The sequence below is a fragment of the Perognathus longimembris genome, chromosome 7, assembly GCF_023159225.1.
Source record: "Perognathus longimembris pacificus isolate PPM17 chromosome 7, ASM2315922v1, whole genome shotgun sequence".
Lineage (NCBI taxonomy): Eukaryota > Metazoa > Chordata > Mammalia > Rodentia > Heteromyidae > Perognathus > Perognathus longimembris.
This window is the reverse complement of record NC_063167.1, coordinates 22770741-22783852: the sequence shown is the minus strand read 5'-3', so window position 1 is coordinate 22783852 and position 13112 is coordinate 22770741. Positions and strand designations below refer to the sequence as shown.

Genomic DNA, 13112 nt, shown 5'->3' with positions numbered 1-13112 from the left:
CAGGCCCTGAGTCCAAGCCCCAGGACTGGCAAAAAAAAACAAACAAACCATAGACTTGAGCAAAAAGAGTTCAGAGACAGTACCCAAGGCCCTGAGTTCAAGCCCTACAAGTGACAAAAGAGAGGGAGAGGAAGGGAGAGTGTGAGAGTGTGTGTGTGTGTGTGTGTGTGTGTGAGAGAGAGAGAGAGAGAGAGAGAGCGAGAGAGAGAGCTAGCTCTGAAAATACTAATCTCTAGCTGGTCTAATTAACTTTGGTGGCACTAGTACTGTAATGACTCCAAGTATGACTGACACAAGGAAAAACACTCAAAAGGTATTTTAAACCAGAAGTAAGTCAAACTTCTAGAACTAGCTTTCCTTTTAAGGAAACAGGATAGAGAAACAAGGTAAGAACACACACACACACACAAAAATGAAATGACAAACTCAGATTTGGGGATATTCTACAGGACACGTGACTAAGGTTCTCAACAAGTCAATGTCATACAAGAGAAATGAAGGGAGGGGGAAAAAGAAAACTCAAATAAAAAAGATACAATAACCAAACGTGATGTGTAGATCTTGTTTGGATTCTGATTCGAATTAACTAAGTAGGAAAACACATATTTGAGACAACAGAGAAATTTGCTTTTGGACAGGGTATTAGAAAATACCCCCAAAAATGATGGTTTTAAATTTTCTTACATATAAAATGCTATTATTGTTATGTAAGAAAGCATTCATATTTTCAAAGATATGTGTACTGAAATATTAGGGAAAGAAAGTAAACAGGCTGTCCAGAATCTGATTTAAAAACTTAACTTATAGGAAAAAATATCAATAGATTAAATAATGGTAGAAAAATCCTGTCAATCTGAATAATGGTGACATATATGGCAGTTCATACTGTTCTATGCTTACATAAGCTCAAAGGTGTTAGCAAGAAAGCACCTAAAAATGAGAATGACATTAGCCATATATTAGGCACCATCAGTAGTCACAAATGCCTGGGGTCTCTTTCTTAATATATGTATTTTATAATGAAATGTTGGTTTTAAGTTAAAGGACAAAAGCAAATTAGTTACCAAATAGAATTTCTCATATGATTGCATCATTGCTTTAGTATTTCCTTCCATGTGTTTGCTTCATGTTTAGAAGTATCCACAGAAAAGTTCTACATAAGGCTTCTTAAAATGAAACAATAATAAAAATACAAAGATTTTTCCAGTTTGTCATAATATATATCCAAACATTACTTTAAGACACTAGTACACATATAACTATATGTATAAAATTCACATGCAGGGCTGGGAATGTGGCTTAGCTGTAGAGTGCTTGCCTAGCATGCATGAAGGCCTAGGTTCAATTCCTCAGCACCACATAAGCAGAAAAAGCCAGAAGTGGTGCTGTGGCTCAACTGGTAGAGTACTGGCCTTGAGCAAAAAGCAGCCAGGGACAGTGCTCAGGCCCTGAGTTCAAGCCCTAGGACTGGCAAAAAAAAATTCACATGCACATGCCATATAGAAATCACCTACCCAATTCAGAATATGGCTTTAGTTCCCTTACCATCAATATTAAGCATCATTTTCCACATGGCAGGCCGAACAGATTGATGGAATCCAAACCACACTTCCCTGCCCCCTCCCAGGGGGTGGTCATATCCTTCTGGAGCTGAGAAAAAGGAACGCCCCACAGGAGTGTATCTACAAAAATTAAAATGGCATGCTTAATCCTTTCCTTCCCATACAAATATTTTTTCCCATACAAGTATTTAAATCTGCAGAACAGGAGAGCCTAAATAACAATTTATCATAATGTTTATAATTATAAACACATGAAACACATGAAAAATAAAAAGTAGCCTTTTTCAATGAAAAGGTTTATCACCACCTTTCTCTGAAAATTTCCATTTTCAGAATCATTAGTTTACGAAAAAATAAATCTTACTTAAAATACTTCTTAAAAATGAATTAACAAGCCAGGTGCAGGAGGCTGAGATATGAGGATTGTGGTTCAAAGCCAGCCCAAGCAGAAACGTCTGTGAGACTCTTTTACTTCCAATAAACTACTCAGAAAAGGATGGAAGTGGTACTGTGGCTCAAGTAGTTGAGCACCTAGCCTTGAGCACAAAAAGGCTCAGGAACAGTGCCCAGACCCTGAGTTCAAGCCAAAGGACCAGCAAAAAAAAAAAAATAATAATAATAATTAATATTCCAACTTTAAAAAGGCTAAAGAATAAATACTAATAGATCAAAAAGATATTTCTAGGAGTGGGGGCATGGCTTAGGTGGTAGAACACTTGCTTAGCAAGTGCAAGTTCAAACCCTAGTACCATGTACAAATGCATGCATGCATGTACGTGCACAGGCATGCGTGCGCACACACACACACACACACAAGCTATTCCTCTAAATGTACTTCAAAATATATTATTTTTCTTAAAAAAGGCATATTTATGACACATATAAATACACATACAAACATGAAATGCTAGTGTGAGCAAAAGTGTCAATTTTAATGCAATTTGGTATTACTGTATAAACAGTAAAATTATTTTTAAAACAGGATGACTAAAGGACAGTAATATATCTGAAGATACATCAGCTATTTAAGATTTATAGTTCTAGCAAAGCACTGATGGCTCACAACTGTACTCCTAGCTACTGGGGAGGCTGAGATCTGAGGATTATGGTTCAAAGCCAGCCTGGGCAGGCAGGAAAGTCCTCTAAGACTCTTAACTCTAATTAATCACTAGAAAACTGGAAGTGGAGCTGTGTCTCAGGTGGTGGAGCATTAGCCTTGGGTAAAAGTATGGCTCCTAGAAGAAAGGATTAGTCACTTTTTCACAAAGCAATTCATTAGAACAGATAAGCTAGTGGTGAGTATTATTCACATCGGTCAGACCATTTCCTATAATATAATCAGTCAATTCTTGTTCAACTGAAATAGTGAAAAAAAAAATACAACATATGAAGGTTATCCAAGGAAGGCCTGCAAAATGGGCTCTTAGGAGGAAAATCTTCATATTTAACACCTAAAGACAAAAGCCAGAAACACCCACTTCATGGAGGGCAGATGTCGGAGCACCACATCAACGGCATGAACAGGGTTAGTGCTGATTGGCTTGTCTAACTCCAGTGGTTCTGGCAAGCTTCGTCCAGTCAGTACTTCATGTAGTAGGTGCCAGCTCACTCGAGAGATAAATTTGATTGACACCTTGAAAGGTCGATCTTTCCCACCTTCTCCTGGTAAGGTAACATCTAAATCTACCTGTTGATGGATAAGAGTCAAGTAGTGAAGGTTAAAAGATAATACAAATTATTTCAAGTTTAAGTAATAAAAACATGATAAAAAAGGCAGAAATGCAACCAATCTCAATATCAATAGTATAAATGAACAGAATTATATTTAAGTAAATTAGTTACTCATGTCAGCATTATTCATCATTGCAAAATACTGGAAATTACCTAAATGCCTTAACATATAGCCAAAGGAGAAAAAAAAAGATCTTTTGAATTGCTGTGGAATAATTTCCAAGCTATATTATGGCTTGGAATGAAGGAAATGTACAATGAAAGAAAGTACAAAAAGGCCTACAAATAGTATTGCTCCTTTTGTGTGAGAAATAAGGATAAAAAGAGAAAACATTCATATCATCTGCTTACTTTTGCAAAAAGAAACATAGGAAGCATAAACCATAAACAAATAAATTAGTTACTTCCAAAGAGTGGAAGGAAATAGATTGGAAGAAATAAAAGAACAATTCTGAGGTGTTTTGTTTATATAGTGTTGTTTTGTTTTGTTTTGTTTTTTGGCTGGTCCCTGAACTCTGGGTCTGACCACTATCCTTAAGATCCTTTTGCTCAAGGCTAGTACTCTACCACTTGAGCTATAGCACCATTTCTAGTTTTTTATTAACTGGAAATAAGAGTCTCACAGACTTTCCTGCCTGGGCTGACTACAAACCATGATCCTCAGATCTTAGCCTCCTGAGTAGCTAGGATTACAGTTGTAAAACTCACCAGTACCTAGCTTTAGTTTTTAATTTTTAATGTGTATGTGTGTGTGTATGTGTGTGTGTGTGTGTGTGTGTGTGTGTGTGTATGCATGTGCCTGCACACAAACATGCAGGCACACAATCTTTGGGCTCGAACTCAGGGCCTGGTGCTGTCCCTGAGCTTTGCTCAAGATTCCACTTCTAGCTCTTTGGTGATTACTTAGAGATAAAAGTCTCATGGACTTTCCTGCCTAATCTGGCTTTGATGATCCTCAGATCTCAGCCTTCCAAGTAGTTAGGATTAGAGGTATAAGCCAATGGCACCCGGCTAATGTTTTTTGAGACAGGGTCTCACTATGTAGCCCATGATGGACTGGAACTCACTATGTAGTCCAGATTAGTTTTGAACTCATGATCCTCCAGTTTCAGCCCCTCAAGTGCCAGGAATTACAGGTATAAACCACTATGCTCAGCAATTTTCTGGTATACTTTTGAGGGTTAGAAGCACTTAAAAGTTCTACATAGGGGCTGGGAATGTGGCTTAGTGACAGAGGGCTTGCCTAGCATGCAGGAAGCCCTGGGTTCAATTCCTCAGTACCACATACACAGAAAAAGCCAGAAGTGGCACTGTGGCTCACATGGTAGAGTGCCAGCCTTGAGCAAGAAGCTCAGGGACAGTGCCCAGGCCCTGAGTTCAAGCCCCAGGACTGGCAAAAAAAAAAAGTATTACATAGTCATGAGTGTTGTCTCAGCTCAAATTAAAATTTTGGAGCCTCCATGGAAAAGCAGCATTCTAAGTCTTAGCAAAGCAAGCTAACTTGATAAGAAATCTATGTATTTTTAAGAAAGGGGGACAGGGGAGAGGCTCAAACAAGATCGACCACTGTTCTCCTTTCTCTTGCCCTCACAGATCGTCAGCTGGATATGAAACTCCTAGTGGAAAAAAGGACAGCTTTGTGCTAGGAGTCCCCATAAACATGCACTGTAATTCTTTGTATATAGAAAAATACTGTAAAGTTTAACTTTACTCTTAAAAAAAGAGATTGGAGCTTCAAAAAAGATGAAAAAAAATAAATTGGGCACCAGTGGCTTATGCCTGTAATCCTAGCCACTCAGGAGGATGATTTTGGAGTATGAAGTTTGAAGTGGCCTGGGCAAAAAAGTTCATGAGGGCTGGGAATATGGCCTAGTGGCAAGAGTGATTGCCTCGTATACATGAAGCCCTGGGTTTGATTCCCCAGCACCACATATATAGAAAACAGCCAGAAGTGGCGCTGTGGCTCAAGTGGCAGAGTGCTAGCCTTGAGCAAAAGGAAGCCAGGGACAGTGCTCAGGCCCTAAGTTCAAGGCCCAGGACTGGCAAAAATAAACAAATAAATAAAGTTCATGAGACTCCAATTAACCAGCAAAATGCTAGAGGAGAAGTAGCTAGTAAAGCACCAGCCTTCAACAAGAAAAGAGCTTGGGTTCCTAAATTCAAATCCCTGTACAGACAAAAAAGAAAAGTTGAACATAAATATTTATTGAAAGCAACAATTTTATTAAAAGCAACAATTAATAAAATATTCGTTAGATCCTGAATTCAAACCCCAGGATTGGCATGCGCGCGGCACACACACACAAAACAAACAATAACAATAAAACAATGGGGCTGGGAATATGGCTTAGTGGTAGAGTGCTTGCCTAACATGCATAAAGTCCTGAGTTCGATTCCTCAGTACCACATGAACAGAAAAGGCCAGAAGTGGCACTGTGGCTCAATTGGAAGAGTGCTAGCCTTGAGCAAAAGGAACTCAGGGACAGTGCCTAGGCCCTGAGATAAAGCCCCAGGATAGCAAAATAAATAAATGAAAGAGAGAAAGAAAGAAAGAAAGAATTACTACTTTACCTAGCAGTATCATTCCTAGTTATATACCCAAAAGAACTGAAGGAAAACTGTCAGACATTGTACATTCATGTTCATAAGAGCATTATTTCTGCAATAGCTAAATGGTGTCTACTAACAGAAAATGAATAAAATGAAGTGCACATATCTAATAAAATATCATTTAGTCTTCTAAAGGAAGGAAATTTGGACAAATGCTACAACATGGAAAAACCTTGACGACATTATGCTAAGTGAAATAAGCCAGCACAAAAAGACAGGCAATGCATGATTCCACTTAAATGAGGTAACTAGAGAAATCAAATTTAAAGATAGAAAGAAGAACAGTGATTGCCAGAGTCAGAATAAAGGGAGCAATAAAAATTATTTAATGGAACATTTCAGCTTTGCAAGATAAAGACGATTCTGGGTATGGGAACGCTGATATTGACGATCACATAACTATGAGAATGTATTTAACACTGCTAAGAGGTACCTTAAAATAGTTAAGATGGCAAAGTTTGTTGACATGTACTACACCATAATTTTTTTTCCTTTGAAACTCAAGACATTGTGCTGCTAGGCAGTTTTTCAACTACTTGAGCCATGTCACAACCCCATATTCTATTTTTTCTTTTTTTAAGTATCTCCTCTTACCAATAGGTAAAAGAGTATTTTCGAGGCGAGCACTTTACCACTAGACCATATTCCCAGGCCCCTCAAAAAGTATTTTCATAGAAGAAACCATGTACATAGCAACTTAACCATGTAACCAAAATTAATATTAATGGAACAAGTACAAATATGATGCTCTGATAAGGGAAGAACATGTTATAATATTCTCACCAAGTATATATAAGTAAATGTAATTAATGTACATGTAAATTAAATGTAAAGTAAATGTAACCAAGAGAAAGAGATTCAACAAAATAACTTGTCTATAATTCAATCTTCAATGTAAATGGCATGAAATTAAAAATAAAAATGAAAAAAGAAAGAAAAGGGTTAGGGAGCTGTTCTTTAATGATGGTTAAAGAGATATGATGCCTATGTCCTGCCTGAATTGGATAATGTCCCAGAGTGTGGAGACAGGGGATGCTAAACAGCATCACTGAAACAACTAAGGAAACTGGGATACGGATTATTGATTAGCTGAAAGTACCAAGTCAATGTTAAATTTAACGAAGTTGGAAACTATATTATGAATTTTTATCCTTATTCTTAGAAAATACCCATTAAAATATCGAACATTATTGCAAGAACATGATGTATACAACTCAATTGTGCATGGTCCTGGGAAAAAGAAACATATATACATGTGCCTATATAGTTATATATATAACTAAAAAGAGAGTAAGGGCTGGGACTGGGAATGTGGCTTAGTGGTAGAGTGCTTGCCTAGCATGCGTGAAGCCCTGGGTTCGATTTCTCAGTACAACATACACAGAAAAGGAAGGAAGTAGTGCTGTGGCTCAAGTGCTAGCCTTGAGCAAAAAGGAAGCTCAGACCCTGAGTTCAAGCCCTAGGACGGACGGAAGGAAGGAAGGAAGGAAGGAAGGAAGGAAGGAAGGAAGGAAGGGACAGCAAGCCAGCCTGACAGCCCTTTCTCCCATAGCTTTAGCATGCTCCCTTTCTAAGCAACAATAGGCCCATGTAGTAAGGGTGGCAAACATGTAACCCCCCACCCCCACTTCCCTGAGACATTCCTTTAGTACATTTTATGACCATGTAAGGCAACAGATCCCCTTACAAGTGACCTCCAGGGTCAAGGAAGCTGCAAGACCCCCTAGACAGCAGCCATCAATCATAGCCTGACATGGTAAAGCCCCTGGTCTACACATCCACAGCGAGGTCCCTGCCTCCAAAACTTCCTAAGTTATATATGTCACCCAGACAATAGACCACTCTTTTCACTTCGTCCCCTTTGCTTGGCAATAAACTTTTCCTTTGTTCTTCTGTACCTGGATGTCTGCGTGGCTTCTGGCAATGTCTAATAAATTCTAACAGGTACAGTACTTGCCTAGCATGCATGAGGCCATGGGTTCAAACCCCAGAGCCCCTTCTACACACACACACACACACACATACACACACACGAGAAGGAGAGGGTGGAAGGAATAGGAAAATATGAGCAAGAGCAAAAGAGTAAGAAAATGATAAAACAGGAGAGGTTGATGATCGGAGTAAGGAGCATATATTTATCAAAGTTCCTGAATGCATAATTCTTACTTTTCTAGAAATCTGAAATATTTTAACATAAAAAGTTAAAAAGACAAGTGACATACATATTTACATTCACATAGATTATATGTCAAAATGGTAGTAAATTTAATAAATGACAAGGTAAAAATATAGTTTTACAACAACAAAACTCGCATCTTACCCCAGTAGTTGCCACAGGAAGTGGATTGGCTGTGTAAAGGCTTCTTTTTCCATCATAGACGGGCCTACGATCTCCAAATATCGTGACTTTAAAATGCTGAACCATTGAGTCAACTACCTCCCTAAAGAAGGGGAAAAATTACATTCACATGATTCTCTGTAAAATGAAATGCAAAAATATTAACTAAATAATTCATGACACAGTTTAAAAAATGCTAAAGGAGTGACAGCGTTTGCTTTTAGAACCAATGCTTAGGATAACAAAAGTATTGATTGCCAGCAGAGCATAATGTGGTACTAAAGATGGAGAAGAATGAATCCAGTAAATTACTTAATCATCCTGGGCCATAGAAACTACTCAAAATCTCTTTCATCATTATGCCCTTCCTAACATGTTCATCTCTTTCTTAAAGAGTAAGATGCCCTTTGCACTATGCTGAAATAGCAACTATTAGAAACCCACAGTCTATTATTATAATTATTGTTCATAAAAAGAGCCTTTCTTATTGCGGATGGGGGTTTGGTGTTGGGGATTGAACTCAAGGTCTTCTGCTTGCGAGCGAGCAAGTGCTCTACCACTTGAGTTACTCTATCAGCACTTTTTTACATTTTTTGTTGTTGTTGTGGGGTTTGAACACAAGGTTTGGGTGCTGTTTCTGAGCTCTTTTGCTCAAGGCTAGCACTCTACCACTTTGAGCCTCAGCATCACTTCCAGGTTTCTGGTGGTTCCTTGGCGATAAGAGTCTCATGGACTTTTCTGCCTGAGCTGGCTTTGAACTTTGATCCTCAGATGACAGCCTCTTAAGTAGCTAGGATTATTACAGGCATGAGCCACCAGCTCCTGGCATATGTTTATTTATTTTTTCTTGTTGTTCTTGTTTTTGCCAGTCCTGGGGCTTGAACTCAGGGCTTGAACACTGTCTCTGGCTTCCTTTTGCTCAAGGCAAGCACTCTACCACTTGAGCAACAGCATCATTTTCAGCTTTTTCTGTTTATGTGGTACTGAGGAGTTGAATCCAGGGTTCATGCATGCTAGGCAAGCACTCTATCGCTAAGCTGAATTCCCAGCCCCATGCTGGTTATTTTTGACATTTTATATAATTTGTTTTTGTGCTGGTTCTAATGCTTGAACATAGAGCCTCAAGAGAGAACTTGGGCTTTTTCACTCATGGCTGACCCTTTACCACTTGAGTCACACTTCCAGGAGGGTCTGTCTTTTACATCCTCACCAACCTGGACTGGGATTCTCTTACTTTTGCTTCACTGGGATGACAGGCCTGGCTGTTGTGCTTCTCTTGTATCTGGAATAGGTGCATACCTATGCCCAGGCATAGGTTGAGGTGCAGTTTCACTAACTTTTTTATTTTTGTCCAGGCTGGCCTGGAACCATAATTCTTCAATGTGTGCCTCTCAAGTAACTAGGATTATAGGCTTGAGCCACCAGATTCTGACTGAGAACTTCTTGTGAGCAACAAGTACCCTCGTATCTAATTTGTAAGGATACTATGACACCTCCATTTTCAGCGAGTAAGCATTTTGGTTTAATATACTGACAAGAAAAAATGTTTGACACACATTTTTTTTTAAAGTTATAGACCAAGGTGGGCACTGGTGGCTCCCATTTACTCAGGAGGCTGAGATCTGAGGATCACAGTTCAAAGCCAAGCTGGGCAGGAAAGTTTGTGAGACTCTTAATCTCCAATTAACAGCCAGAAAAACTGGAAGTAGAGCTAAGGCTTAAAGTGGTAGAGTAAGCATTGAGTGAAAAAGCTCAGGGACAGCACCCAGGCCCTGAATCCAAGCTCCACGACTGACACACACATACCCCCAAAAAGTTACAGACCACAGAAAATGAATCTAAATATCCACAAATCATTATTTATTTTTGTATACTCATATTCACAAAAACAATGAAAATATATCTGAAAGGACATATATGAATAGATACACATAGCTGGAGAAGGGAGCAACAGGATCACGGGGTGATTTTTATTTTTGTTTACACAATCTGTATTACAGTGAGGCACACTCACATACTATTGGTATAATTTAACATAAAATTAAAAGTTTTAAATCTAGCCTAAGCAAGTAGTGACTGTAGAGCAACAAGTGTTTCCCAGAACAACAAAATCAAGCTGACCTGATTCCAAGAATGATTTTCTACACACTACAAAATTCTTTTTTTTTCTCCTTTCCAATTTTGTTTTACTGAAAGTATTTAAAGCAATAGCAAGTCTTTCAAGAATAAATTTGACAGCAAAGATTTGCTTCATTTATGCAGATATTCTCACCCTCACGTTCATGAAGGACAATCACTCTCAAAACAAATTATCAGCTGGACTGGTATGGCTAAAGTGGTAGAGAGCCAGTTGTGAGAAAGGAAGACAAGGGAGAGTGTGAGGCCTTGAGTTCACGCTTTGGTACTAGCACATATACAAAAATTAGCATGGGTTCTAGGTCAAACTATTAGATATTATCATTGTTATTTATACATATACAATAAACAGAAATAATTACTAAAGCAAATACAAACAGCAAAAGAACACTATGACTTCTTACCTATTCACTCTCCTAGGACACTTGTCTGGTTTAATATCTACCTCATAGAGGTAGACATCAATCTTTGGGATTTCAACTTGAAAACAGTTAGCCAGTAGTTTGATGGGTTTGCCCATGGTGCCATAGCCAGGTCTTCTGGGCACCATGAGTAGGGGCTGGGCCCCAACAGGTCCTGCCAGAGAGGGGAAAAAATGTTACAGAGTTAAAAACTATATTGGATATAATCTTGAAAAGCAAACTATGTGAGAATTGCAAGGATAACCCAAAATGTTAGTGTTAAAGTCAAATTTTGAAAAGTAATACTATTCTGAGAACTTGAACTTAAAAAAACCTGAGAACAGATATTTTCTTGCTATTGTACAGCAAAGAGTCTATTCTACCGATAGGCAACAGTGTGGAAATCCTAGTGTGGATCATATTTCTGTCTACCATTTATAATTTGACCTTCATCAAACACATCAGTTTATCTCTGAATCAGTTTCTGATCTATCAAATAGGTATAATAACTGACCAGCCCTTTTTTCTTATAATGTTATCAGGATCAAATTATTAGATAACATGCAACAGATACAATTTAGCAAGTTCCTTACTAAGTTCTGAACAATGTGCAAATGCTTCACATACATTAAGTCATTTATTTTTTATACCAGCCTTGCAAATTTGAGATAATTTTACATATTGTATTTTACACAAATAATGTGTTCAAAAGTGCATTGCTAGCCAGGAACTGGCACTATCAGGAATTTCTACCTTAAACTTGCTAGTAGCAATTAGCCAAACCCCTCTCCTCTTCTCCCTTCCATTCCTTTCCCTCCCCCTCCTTCCTTGGTTTTACATGGGGGACAGGATTATAATATTTTCACTTTCATATTATACATTCCTGTTTGCCTGTTATTTAAAATTTTATAATTAGAAAAAAACCTGGTTTTGAAGCCAGGCATCAGTGGCCCATGCCTGTAATCTAGCTACTCAGAAGGCTGAGATCTGAGGTTTACAGTTAGAAGACAGCCTGGGCAAGAAAGTCTCCAATTAACCACCAGAAAACTGGAAGTGGTGCTGTGGCTCCAAGTGGTGTAACACTAGACTTGAGTGGAAAAGCTCAGGGATAGCACTGGGCCCTGAGTTCAAGCCTGGCGGGGGCGGGGGGGGGGGGGCGGGAAGGGGGAATCTGGTTTTCTTCTGGAAAAATAAGTAGGCTGATTTCTAAATCTGAAATAAAATCCCTCTGATTTTTGTGCATTTTTTTTTTCGTGTGTGTGCTGGTTCTGGGGCTTGAACTCAGTCTCGATGCTATCCTTGTGCTTTTTTTGCTCAAAGTTAGTGCTGTATCACTTGAGCCACAGACCACTTCTGGTTTTTTTGACTTTTTTGTGTGTGTTTAATTGGAGATAAGAATCTCTTGGACTTTTCTGCCCCGGCTGGCTTGAAACCATGACCCTCAGATCTCAGCCTCCAAGCAGCTAGGATTACAAGTGTGAGTCACCGGCACTAGGTTGATTTTTGTACATTTTGAGCCCACCAGGCTAACTAGCAAACACTAGTATGGGACTTTTAGTAAGCACCTACTTGTAAATGCCATTTATTCATTCAATAAATCTGTCCAAAACCTACTTCACTATTATGCTCACGTTTATTGTCTAAAACCTACTGTATTTAATATTATGCTCATATTTATTATATTCCCTATAGCTTAAAAATTACTTATAGAATATCATACATGTTGACACTCAATTTCTCAGCACTATAGGGAATTTTTTTTTTTCTTTTTGGGCAGTACTGAGAGTTTGCATTTGGGCCTCAAGCTTGCTAGACTGGTGTGATACCACTGAGTCACACCATGTTTTAGTCTGCTTATTTTTAGGATAGTTTCTTCCTTACCACTAGAGCCCACACCAGAGCCTAAGCCTGGGCCTATGCCCGACCCTAGGATTCTTATAGTCACTGACACCACAGGGGCTAATCACTGTGTCCTGCTTTCCTCAGTGGAAATAAGAGTTTTAAGGACTTTTCTACCTGGGCTGGTTGGCAACCCTTCCGATTTCAGCCTTCCAGGTAACTTAGGATGACAGGTGTGCCACTCTACACCCAAGCTAAGGCTTGAGGTTTTTTGTTTTGTTTTGTTTTATTTTTTTGGTGGGTTGTAGGGCTTGAACATCAAGGCCTGGGTGCTATCCCTGAGCTTTTGTGCTCAAAGCTCTACCACTTGAGTCACAACTACACTTCTGGCTTTTTTGGTGTTTAATTGGAGATAAGAGTCTAACAGACTTTCTTGCCAGAGCTGGCTTTGAATTGTGTTCATCAGATTTCAGCTTCCTGGGGAGGCAGGATTAC

At 38.8% G+C, this 13112-nt stretch overlaps 1 protein-coding gene across 4 annotated transcripts in view; it reads right to left on the bottom strand.

The window, feature by feature from the left end:
• Ago3 (argonaute RISC catalytic component 3) overlaps positions 1–13112 on the bottom strand; it is a 75159-nt gene that overhangs the window by 52785 nt on the left and 9262 nt on the right. For 3 of the 4 annotated variants that reach the window (XR_007211564.1, XM_048350883.1, XM_048350884.1), the window contains exons 2-5: positions 10782–10953; positions 8224–8344; positions 3041–3249; positions 1546–1682 (exon numbers count right to left, since the gene is read on the bottom strand). Coding sequence is in view for 2 of the 4 variants with exons in the window: in XM_048350883.1 (XP_048206840.1) it covers positions 1546–1682; positions 3041–3249; positions 8224–8344; positions 10782–10953 (639 nt within the window). In the remaining 2 variants the exon portion in view is untranslated. Of the gene's footprint in view, positions 1–1545; positions 1683–3040; positions 3250–8223; positions 8345–10781; positions 10954–13112 lie in introns of those variants that run through there. The other variant, XM_048350886.1, reaches the window with a different exon arrangement.